Below are 12380 nucleotides of genomic sequence, written 5' to 3'. Positions count from 1 at the left end.
GTTAAAAAAAAATATCACAAAAGCAATGCAAAAGTATAAACTTAGGTTAATCCTGAACAGATGACCAGACTGTGTAGAACTTATAGACTTAGATTCAAATATATCAAAACTCAAATACACTTATTAATACACTTGAAATACTTAACTTACTTGATGAACATTAGCAGATATTCTAAAGCCGAAATCGAATATATTTGTGTAGTTATACATACACTGAAATTCACAGTAGAATTAACACCAATTCCTGAAAGAAAGAGAGCACAGAAATGAATTGTTAACAGGTTTATTGGAATCCCTTGATGTTTCTGCAAACACAGTTATGGCAAGATTTGCAACAAGATATACAGTTTAGAGGAACTAATTGCATCTGTCTTTTGCTCACGTTGAATATTTCTGTACTGAGGAGATTTGCTAACAAATATTGTACAAAGCACTGATTTAAAAAAGGGAAAAATCAAAATATGAACAGGAAATGCTCTTTTGTCACAAAAGAGATATGGCTTTGTCACTTCAAACAAATGTATAGCACACAGATTCAGGTTTATCCCCCCCCCCCCAAAAAAAAAAAAGAAAAGTCAAAATCCATTAACACATATGAGTGTTAATGTTCAAACACAAAATGAGATCTGTGGGTTTTCACTAGTAAGCTGCATTTTATTCTGTTTCAACATATTGGTTACCTTGACCATGCTTTGCCCTTATTTTGCACAAAGGTGCTGCTTGGTGGTAATGTGATTTGTACAAATGCATAGTTTTACATGTTAGACTCCCCAAAAACACATCTAAAATGTCTTATGTAGACTGTAGCTGAAGCTGAAGTAACAAGCAACCCAAAAGCATCCAGTGGATCCACACTAACTTTTAGTATTTCAAGCTTCATAATTTGGTGATTTAGTAACGCAAATTGCAAACATGCTGCAACAAGCATGGCATTCTATATTCTCTTTAAGTTGCTGATAGACATCTGAATTAATATCAGGCTGTTCAGGTTCAGTTGTGCTCCCTGCCCTAGTTCTGTCTTTACGTTTTTCTTACATAAATGTTGAATTTTTTTGTATACTCTTTTAAAAATTCCATATATTTTTCATATACTGTTTAAATAATAATAATATAGAACATTGCTAGTTCACAAGACATCAATGACTTGTGAAACAGATGGAAAAAAATAATATTTTCTAACAGTGCAAAACTAAAGAGTTAATTTTCAATGTTTTCTTGCTTGGTTTGATTTTTCTGTATATATTTACTTTAAAAATTCTAAGAAAAACATTTTTTGGCAACCACAAGTACTTTTCCTTTCCGCATTATCTAGCTAACCTCTGAAGTGAGCACTGTGTTGTGTTTTTTTGTTTGTTTGTTTTTTTTTTTTGTATTTTGTTTTGTTTGTTTTTTTTGTTTTTAAGATTTGTATGCGAAGCGATGGGTAAAAAAACACAAAAACATACAATTAGTTCACATTACTACAGACCAAAATGACAAGTTTAAAGTTAGTGACATTCAGGGAGTAAACAAGTCTCTCTTGCTGTGAAAAGTAAATAAATGATGTGAAAAATAAAATAAAAATGTGTATCCATCATGCTCTCTGGGTCTTGCTCTGGATTCTGATTGACTACGGTCAGTCAGTAACTGTTAAGGGGGAAATGTGTGACATCCCGATGGCCGACAAATATTTAATATAGAAATGTTCCATACAACTCAACATCATAATTCTCTGATTTATTTACAATAGATACTGTAAAATGGTAACTTTTGTGAGAAAAAAGGCACAAGTTTCCCTTCTTAAATACACTGTAAACATCTTTTCAAAAAGCATGCATAAACATTTCACTTTACAAAAGATCTCATATACTCTTTTTAGACAAATTACTAATATATTGTGTCCAGCAAAATAGAATCTCTCAAAAATACATCACATCCTATGAGCCTTTTAACATCTATTCTTTTATATGTATATATCTGTGTATTTAAAAAAGGGAAAGGTTGGTTGGGGTTGGGGGGGAGAGACTACTGTAAATACCTTTGCAACATCTAGTTTGAGGTCCATAAAAAACTTTTTGAACATACAGTGTATCGACAGGTCGGTGAAAATAGGGTTTGCCTGGGTACCACAGATTGATTGATTTGTTCTTTTTGAACTATTATAATTATGATTTTTGTCCTCCAACAGTCGCTTACCACCAACCAGCTACGTCACAAAAGCAAACATCAAAAGTTATTGGACCTTTCCAGTTCACAAACCTTCCATACTGACCCCCACCCAAAGCACATTACATAACCAACACAATAGCAGAACATCAAATATACCAATTATCACATTATCGTGTCTGTGCAAATCAAAATCAGCCAATAGCATCATACTAATCCTATCACAGAGAAAACCAACAATGCAATGCCCTCTCAAAAATGAAGCTTTCTTGTGGATTTAGGGAATTTGAGAGAAACAGAAAAACAAATACACACACACACAAATGCACAAAACGCACACAAACCTTCATTGTCCTCAGACTCACAGCATTTCAGAACAAGCAGTACCTCTTTTGATTCCATCAGTAGCACAGTGGGGTTATGAAACATGAAACAGTGGTCCAAATTCCTTTTTTTAGATATAATTCACTCAAGTACTCTCAAGTCGACTGGTATTTTCCAAAAATAGCCAGGTTTTAATTGCAAGGTGGTTTAAGTCAGAAACTTCCTATGTACAACGTTTGAAAAATATGCCTACAAGCCACAATTATAATCATAAGATACACATATATTGTGTTTATGAGCAGGTTACTGTTATTGTTGTTTACTAATATGAAAGCTGTATGCTTCAAAAAAGCTGATTAATCACATACCGTATCTAACTGTACATGTGCTGCTACTGAAAATCGTCTACTTTTTACGTTAAGAAAACAGAAGCACCTTGTTAGAAAATGGCTTCTAGCTGGATTGATTCTTTGAAACGAAACAAAAACTTTACAATCGTATAAAATGCTTTTCTCCTCTGGAACTGTAAATTAGTACTGCGTTTTCCTTAACGTCAAAAGGGAGCTGGTTTAGTAACAGCTTAGGTACAATTTACTAAATTTGCTACAGTCCTAGCTCGCACACAAAATGTGGCATGTGTGTCTGCGTGATCTTAATTTTTTTTACAAGACGAGCTATAATATTTGCTGTATTGCAAATGTAAAAAATAAAATAAAATTCTCCTATCCAATAGCATTTTTGTCGAGCTGCCATTTTTCAGCTTATCAATTATCGGGCCACCACAGCACTCCATCAGCGTGGCCAGGTCTCTCCGTGTAAACACTTCAAGTCATCAAAATATACATTGATGCCATTTTTGCAGATAAATTTAGATTTGATTCTTTCTACAATAACTTTTATGCACCAATTAGTCACAATTCAGCTTAATTTAATGTATTGTAGCCCTTGATTATATCCTTTCTCATTTCGTCTTTGCAAACACCCCAATTTAATCTTCTGTTTCTTGAAAGTGATACGGTTGTGGAGATATTTCTGTCTTAACTAGCTATAACGAGCAGTTTTGTTACTGAATCTTGAAATTTGAGAGAGTTATATAAGAATGCAATGGCATTTACTGGCAGATTGACAGGTCTGGGAGTCAAGGATATGTCTAGTATGTGGGCCCATATTACTGTGTGTGTGTGTGATGTATTCACATGTGACTGTGCACTATAGCTTTACCAAAGAATATGGCTTCATATCCATATAGAACATTGTCAGCATTGTCTTTGGGGGTAAGAAACGCTCAGTCACATGAAATATGAGTTCTTCTCTGTTGGCCGGGTACAGAGATCACTCTTTGCCTTCCCTCACTACGCAAGCCTTATATGGCTTTAAACCAAGCCTCACGTTACGCCTTGCTTTTGTGCATAGCGGGCTTGCTCTTTTTCGCTCTCTGAGGGCTGGGAGTCCTCTTTTTCCTCTCATTTGATCCTTCATTTTTCCCTCCTTTTGCAAGCTTTCAGTCATTTCTTGTGAAAGTAGAGGGTGTTTGTTAGGCCTGACTCCACCTTTGGTATCTGGTCACTGATAATTTCCACCAACATCTCGGGAAACTCGACTTTTAGAGCCTGGGATTCACGGAAAGTGTAGAAACAAAAGTCCAACAGGCTCCCCACAAGCTGTAAAGAGAGAAAGGACACTTCAGTCAAGGGAACTGTCATATTTAATTCAAGATGACAGTGCTTATCATTAATGCTCTGGTGAAACATGAGTCTGGGTAAACATGTATTGATGTATTAGAAAAGAAAAGACAGTATAGCGGCTGAGCTCATTTATGGATGCTCCGTCTAACTGACCAAAGCGCTTTTAGGCAGAACTTGTTTCTCTTCATCTTACAAATTAATAAATCAACACTGCTGTCAAGTGTTCTTCGCCCTCAAGTGCAATTTAAAACGTCTTTTCCAGTACTTTTGTGTGCTATTACAAAATGTTGAGCTGGCAGCAATGCAGAAAGTGATTAGAAATGAACAGCTCTCAGAAATGAACTGCGGCTCTCGTCTCTCAGTGGCAACATGAAGGATGGTAGTTTTTCATTTGAATGCACACTTGACATAACTCTTTAATAATCTGTAATATTAATATTAAAATAAATGTGTGGAATATACTGTAATAAAGCTGTAATATTTTAAACATCAATGTTTTTCAGCTTCTAATCACATAAACATTTTTGAGTCACTTCTTGAGGATGCATAAATATCAGCTCATTCTGATTTATTTAGTTAGTTTTTTTGGACAAGTATTTGATTTAAGTAAGAACAGATTTATGTATTTAGATGTCATTTTTTTAGTCAGAATGGGGTCTGCACTTACTACAGACACTATTAAAATAAAGCTGATGATTTCTACTACGAGAAACAAATTCCTTTTATTTACATCTGGGGTTTTCAAACTGAGGTCCAGGGACCCCAAGGATGTCAACTTAGGATATTAAATAAGTTTAGTGCAAAGAATGTATCTTGTCATAAATCATGAGCTTAATTACAACCCATTTTATTCCAATGACAGCCTTAAAAACAAAGCTTACATTTCTCACATTTAATAGTGGGTAGAAAAAAGATAGTCAACTTAAAACAAAGTATTTTCAGGATAATGATTTCATTTCTTGTGGCTTTAGTGCAATGACAATACAAAAGCTGATTATTTAGTTTAGTTTTTTATATATATATATATATATATAATCTCTTGATTAGTATTTTTCTCACACAGATCTTTTTTTTTTCCCCAAGAACCTTAAAACTGCTTTGCTTGAACGTCATTTAGAATTAAAATGTGCATAATTATGACAGACCTTCTGGAAATCAGATGAGGTAAATCTTACATGACAGGGATTCGTTTAGGGAGGTATAGTTAGGATTTCTAGATGTGTATGAGTGCCTTTAAAGGGAACCGTTGTGAGAAGCCAATGAGCTTAATAAACTTACTCTGGATAATTAGAGCAGATTTGCATATGACTTTGATCTATTAGCCGATAACAGAGGAGTGTTTCGACTTACTTCATGCATGGCGTCCAGTAGCTTGGTGAGCTGGAAGAAGCGCTGCCATGTCTGGCCAGAATTGTTAGTGGCTTTCCCAACTGAGCGGCGGAGCTCCTTGATGTAATTCACCCGCATCTCCTCAAATGCCCCTTGGTTCTTCAGACCATCTTTGGGCACTGTCAATTAAAAAAGGATGTCACTTTGTTACAGTGGCCAGTACTCGCTATATGAAAGTGAAAATGACATATGAAGGCCAAGTATGGTAACCCACTGAATAAGTCATTTAACCCATCCAAGTTAGTGCACACACATTAGGAGCAGTGAGTAGTGAACACACACACACACACACACACACACACACACACACACACACACACTGCAAACCGAGGACACACACACCCGGAGCAGTGGGCAGCCATTTTTGCTTTTGGGGGTTAGGTGCCTTGCTCCAGTCATTTCCTGCCGGTATTGAGAATCGAACCCGCAACCTTTGGGTTAACAGTCCGACTCTAACCATTAGGTTAGAGAGTTTAGGTTAGTAGAGAGTAAAACAACACTATTTCCTTTAAGATGCATCTGTCTCTATGTCAGTCTCTTTATTCATCCTTCCATCTAATCTGCCTGTCTCGCAGTCTACCTTCTCAGGTGATTAATGTTCCCTTGTGTGAAGTTATTCAGGATTAACTCAAAGTACTAAAAGGTACTTTCACTTTTGGCAGATGAGAGATAGAATCTCATTCAGGTTGAAGGGAGTAATTCTCTCCTATCGTGTAGAGAACAAGTGCACTTATGGCCAACAGCCAACCACGTGAAATGACATTCAGCTTCTGGACAGCTGAAAAAGAAACAGCTCGTCCTCACCCTCTTTCTACCCACCCTTCAACAACATGCAAATAACGTCTATTCTGATGAAATGAGTAGATTTGTTGCACCCCATTCTTTCATTTCTGTTTGTCTCAAAGTGATTTTGATAATAACAATACGTTTTTGCAGACAAACCAGTATATGCTAAAAAAGCAATTACCTAGCAGCACCGTAAGGTTGTAGTGATAATTATGGAAATGATTAAAATGCAAGAACCAACATCATTTAATAATACTCAATGTTGCCTTAAGGCACAAACATGTTCCCAATTCTTAGCACGGAACTAACTAAAATTCTGGCCAGTTGATAATACCTAGAATATCAAAATCAACTGCTTTCCTATTTAACACCAAAACTTTGGAACAGTCTCCCTAACATTGTCCGGGAAGCAGGCACGCTCTGTCAGTTTAAATCGCATCTCTTTTACCTGGCATTCATATAGAACATTATACATTTCTATTATTCAAATCAGTTAAAATGATTATTAGGCTGCATAGATTAGGTACCCGATCCCATAACACCCGATGTACACGTTACATCATAAGAAGAATGGCATCTACGCTAAACGCATCTTTCTGCTTATTCCGAGTTTTACTGAAATCAGCCGGATCCGGGCCGTATCCAGATCAGGCGGTGAACCTGCGCCTGGACACGACCACAACGCATCCCTGAAGTACCAGCCTCATCAGCCCTGTGAAGGCCTCATGGACACCTCAACAAATCCGTCTCCATACCGGCGTGATGACTCTGACCTCCAATCAAATGCAACTGGATAAATATTGTGAATGTTCTGATCCAATCTGGCTTCTGACTTGTAATGCTGCCTGAATCATAATCATACACTGCTCGCTCGTTGGCCAGAGGAGAACTGGCCCCCGACTGAGCCTGGTTTCTCCCAAGGTTTTTTTCTCCATTCTGTCACCTGATGGAGTTTTGGTTCCTTGCCACTGTTGCCTTGGCTTTTGGCTTGCTTAGTTGGGGACATTTAATATTCAACAATATTACTGATCTGCCTTACTTCAGGTGGACGATGACGCAATTGTCTTCTAGAAACAAACTTTGTTGTATTATTTTCATGTTATCAGTGTGAAGCTGCTTTGATACAATCTGTATTGTAAAAAGCGCTATATAAATAAAGGAGATTTGACTTGACTTGACTTAAAAAGATTACACATTTTGTTAACATTACCAAATTACAACAAGAAGTCCTTCAGGATGGTTCAAGCTCTCGACCCTGTGTGTTGAATGAAAAGCACCTTCGTTCATCAGCAGGTGTGTGTTAAACCCACGGTCACCTCCCCCTGTTTTCTTCTCTCCCACTGACCCACATCCAGCCTCTTTAGCCACAGGCTGCCATTTAGAGCCCCACTGAATACAATGTGGGGATGATTACGCCACGCTAATTGGTGTCTTGTCAAAAGAAATACATTCTTCTGCCAGTAGAATCTGTCATTTTGTTGACATATCTGACAGGAAGAGTCAGTTAATGAGGCGACGATGAGTCAGTACACTGATTAATACACTGTTCTGTAGATTAACATAAAACGGATGCTAACAAATTTGGATGTGGAGATACAATAAAATTAAGGTCAATCAATAACACTTGTGGCATTTTGTTGAATACCACAACCAATATCTTTGATTTGTCCCTTTTTTACTTAAATAAAAAAAAAAATCAAGGTAATGGTGAGGCACTTAAAATTGAAATGAATGAGGCCTTTTTTTTTTGAGGTTTTAAAAACAGAAATGTAAAGCTTACAAAATTATAAAAAATATTTTGGATTTTTTTCATGGCAACACTAAAATTGAGCATATGTCTTTACACAGAAGATTAGTAAGCTTTTTTTTTTCTTACTAAAGCTATGTGCATATTCACTTGCTTATTGTTTATGGCTTGATTATACTATTACACAAGTGAGTATTTTAAGGTTCACGATTGGCCACATTAACTGTAAACGTTTTTATTATTAATATTAATTTTTAAATTAATTTGTTAAAATAAAAAATTAATTGTTGTCGATTGAGCTAAACTTATATTGATTTAACTTAAAATTTGTAATTTCATCATTTAAATGCTTAAACAGGTTGCCTGTCCTATCTCTTTCAAATTAACACTTAATTTTATATTTTGTTGTATAATGCAAAGACATAACATAAAATAAATAGCTGTCCAAATACTTTGACGTACATGGTGTAATTGCTGATGAAAAAGAATGTAAGATTCACTCAACAAAAGACTTCAGTCAAGGAAATTAACACTGATAACAATACCATCACAATGACACCTTGAATTTTAGACATATTGCTTTTTGCACAAAAGCAGCATCTATGAGAATATTTCTTTCCTAATGTCTGGGTCAACCACAAAACAAAAAACAAAAAAAAAGCTTAACTGGACTTTATTAAAAAAAAAAGAGAGAGCCAAAAAACAAGAGAGGATTTAGTTTAGTGACTTGCTCTTTAGCAGGTCAACACCACCATTGCAAATAAGGTCATGTGAGAGCCTGCAGGGCTTCTGAAACCTTAACCAAGGTCAAAGAGGAATAACAGTCTCTCTCTCTCACTCACTCACTCACTCACTCACACTCTCTCTCTCTTTCTCTCTCTCTCTCTCTCTCTCACTCACTCACTCACTCACTCACTCACACTCTCTCTCTCTTTCTCTCTCTCTCTCTCTCTCACTCACTCACTCACTCACCCTCTCTCTCTCTCTCTCTCTCTCTCTCTCTCTCTCTCTCTCTCTCTCTCTCTCTCTCTCTCTCTCTCTCTCTCCACTAAAACTACAGCAGCCCTGGAGCCCCACAGTACGAGGCATGACACAATAGCTTGATAACAAAAAAAAGGTTGATAACACATTAAAAAGAACCAAAATAAAACATTCCTTAAAATTCTGCAATATTAAAATAAAAACATTAAGCTGTAATCATACCATAAGATAACATGTACACAATACAACAGCATTAGTAGAAACAAAACATTTGCATTTAACCCCTTGCTCATCACCCCCAATTTTGGCAAGTGCTGCATACATGAAATGCCCAAAATAAAAAGGTTACTGCTCATAAGTAATTCTGAATAGAAACATAACACACATACATTTAGAAAGCCAACCCTTGAGAGTTTATAGTTCAAGACTCAAAATTAACCAGACTGTTATTAATATTGAGATATATAAGCTCAAACATATTTTGAACTAAAATAATCTGGGATCACCAGTGATCCCTGTCAGGTAAGGGGATAAAGTAGATCATAACGATGTGCTCTAATCCACAATGATTTGTGTAATGGGTTGATTTTCCAGTGAAATTCAAATACCAGTTTATTTATAAAACAAAACAGCTCTTCCCAGCAGATCTCCTACATGTTGGACAGCACAGCATATGTCATTACCCCTTAAAACAGTAATGACATACATAGGCTCCATCAAGGGTGTAGTCCGCAAAGGACACAAGTTTTATTTTTTATGTTGATTTTGTATCAGGAAAGCTTTTTTCTTTTTTTTAAAAGAATTGCTCCATCAAAACCCTCAGCTCTTCAATTATGTACCATCCCTGACTACACTTCTCCCGTTCTCTCTCCTTCCATGAAGCTCTCTTTTTGGAGAGAAAAACACCAGCTCTTGGAGCAATGCCCATCTCCTGACTGGATTTTATTAAGTACAGCAGGGCTTTCTGGAAAGGCTCCAAGGGATCAGCAAGTGGTTGTGGATCCTAAAATCAGAATTCAAACTTTACCTCAGTCTCAGGCCCCGTCCACACTACTGCGTTTTAGTTTAGAAACGGAGAATTAAAACGAATACGATCTCCGTCCACACCAGCGTTTTAGCTGCGTATTAGAATTGATCTCCGTCCACATTAAAACGACTGAAAACGCAGATCACGTGACCATTCACCAGCACTGGGCATGCGCGTGCAGGTGTAAACCTAGAGACTTTCAAACATAGACTGTAAAAAAAAAGGCTTTCAAACATCAAAATGTCATTTATTAATATGTATTTGTGTCAAAATGACATATAAACATTTTTTTCCTAATCTATTTTGCCTGGAAACGCTTCCAACACACTTGCGTGTCGCATGAAAAATAGGCGTCGGTTCTAATTATAGCATGCACGCGTTTACCGCGCGAGCCGCGCCTGAGACACGGCAGCTTCTTACTGTAAGAAACTGTTCCAGCGGGTGAAGTTTACTGGTACTGAATATTACCTGTGTACTCCATGACTGATGACACCCAATCATAGAGCCGAGCGTGAGCCTCTGCGTCATCGTTTCTAAAGTCGTCCGTTTTGACCCATCTTCACTAAAACGCCCTCCGGAGATTCAAAACGAAAAACGGGTCGGCAGCGTTTCTAAACTTCTCCGTTTTGGGTCTCCGTTTTTGCCGTTTTAGTGTGGACGGGAGGCGCAAACGTAGCAAAAGGTCTCCGTTTTTAAACGAAAACGCAGTAGTGTGGACGGGGCCTCATATGCTGTAAGCCATGGGTGAATCTACCTGATCTGAGTGTGTGTGCTGATCTTGTACACTATATGAGAGCTAAACTGATCTAGCATCCAAAAGGCTGTATATTATATTATATTATAATCTATTAGCCTAGAAATCTAGACGCACCCTATAGCGGCAGCAAATTTTATTTTGCAGCCAGTGTCGTCTAGCAACTCTCCGTTGGCTTGCGAGCTGGAAAAATCAAACTCTAGTCAGGCCAATCACATCGTGTATAGAGTTGGTGGGCGGGCTTAACATGATGATGGCAGAGTTGTGACGGTTCCGCGCGAATTCCCTGCTACTTGAAAACAAAGACGATGGGTCTTTCGAAACGGCTTTGGCCCGCGACTCTGGAAGACTTGGAGTTAAGCTTTTCTTTGAGAAAAGAACAAAGAACAGCACTGAAGCCATTCTTAAAAAAGGAAGATGTTCTTAGTTTTTCCGACCGGATACGGCAAAAGTTTAATTTATCAACTAACTCCGCTGGTGGGAAAACGCTCTGGGGTGCGTTTCCCGAAAGCATCGTTGGCCAACTATGGTCGCAAGTTCATCGCAATGTCCATTGAACTCTATTGGTAACGACGGAACTTGCGACCATAGTTGGCCAACGATGCTTTCGGGAAACGCACCCCTGGTTGGTTGAAGCGCTATCCTATTGCGTTCAGAGGGAATTTGAAAGACAACCGTTTATCCCGCCCCTCGGATTGAGCCGTGCCAATGGTGTGTTCCCAGACCCAACATCTTGATGTGGGTCTGGCTTGTCAGGCTAATAATCTATTATATTATTAAATAATAATTAGCAATAATATAAGTAATAATAATCATTATTATTATCATTAATGAATTGATTAATTATACTTACTCTTACTATGTCCTCATTATATATTGTCAATTATAGTATATCTAATATGTATGGAACACTTTTTATACAGTATTAATTATGAATATGCCTAAATATTATTTCAGCCACCCACGCTAAAAGGAAAGAGATCTGTTTACAATTTGTTGTCTCAATTAATGTGATCCATCAAATGTCTCTTACCTCACACACCCACGTACTCAGTTCGGGTACTAAAGGTAAACGTGGCGAGAGAAGACATCCATTCATTCATGCGTTTGCTTATTTCCCTCTATTGTTGGCCGGCTCTCGGTATGTTGTGGCTCTGTTTGAAACACACGTGTAAGATCTGTGCACACAATCTCACCTGTGCTGAGCAGCAACAGAACCTTCATGGCAAGGAACTCCTCGTAAGTTAGCTGTAGACGGACAAACTCCTGGCTCACCTGCCGCATGCCCACACACAGATCGTACATGGCTGACTGCCGCATACGTTCCCTGGGAGAGAAATTGAGAGGATCTGTAGTAAACAACCTCATTGTCAAATTGCTATGAAAATAGTTATATACCTAATATATAAAAGCTGTTTTCAACATGGATAATAATACGAAATGTTTCTTGAACACCAAAACAGCAAATCAGAATGATTTCTGAAGTGAGGAGCAATGCCAACATCATGGGTTTGATTGCAATGCTTTATACCTTGAACACAA

The 12380-nt window shown here is 37.5% G+C and overlaps 1 protein-coding gene across 2 annotated transcripts in view; it reads right to left on the bottom strand.

The window, feature by feature from the left end:
- Positions 1-269: 269 nt before the first annotated feature.
- nr3c2 (nuclear receptor subfamily 3, group C, member 2) overlaps positions 270-12380 on the bottom strand; it is a 77255-nt gene continuing 65144 nt past the window's right edge. For both annotated transcript variants that reach the window (XM_079862042.1, XM_079862043.1), the window contains 3 exons: positions 12035-12165; positions 5505-5662; positions 270-4130 (listed from right to left, as the gene is read on the bottom strand). In XM_079862042.1, the coding sequence (XP_079718168.1) occupies positions 3975-4130; positions 5505-5662; positions 12035-12165 (445 nt within the window). In that variant the 3' untranslated portion in view covers positions 270-3974. The remainder of the gene's footprint in view (positions 4131-5504; positions 5663-12034; positions 12166-12380) is intronic.

Source organism: Squalius cephalus, assembly GCF_949319135.1.
Source record: "Squalius cephalus genome assembly, chromosome: 2".
Lineage (NCBI taxonomy): Eukaryota > Metazoa > Chordata > Actinopteri > Cypriniformes > Leuciscidae > Squalius > Squalius cephalus.
This window is presented reverse-complemented; position numbering and strand designations above follow the sequence as displayed.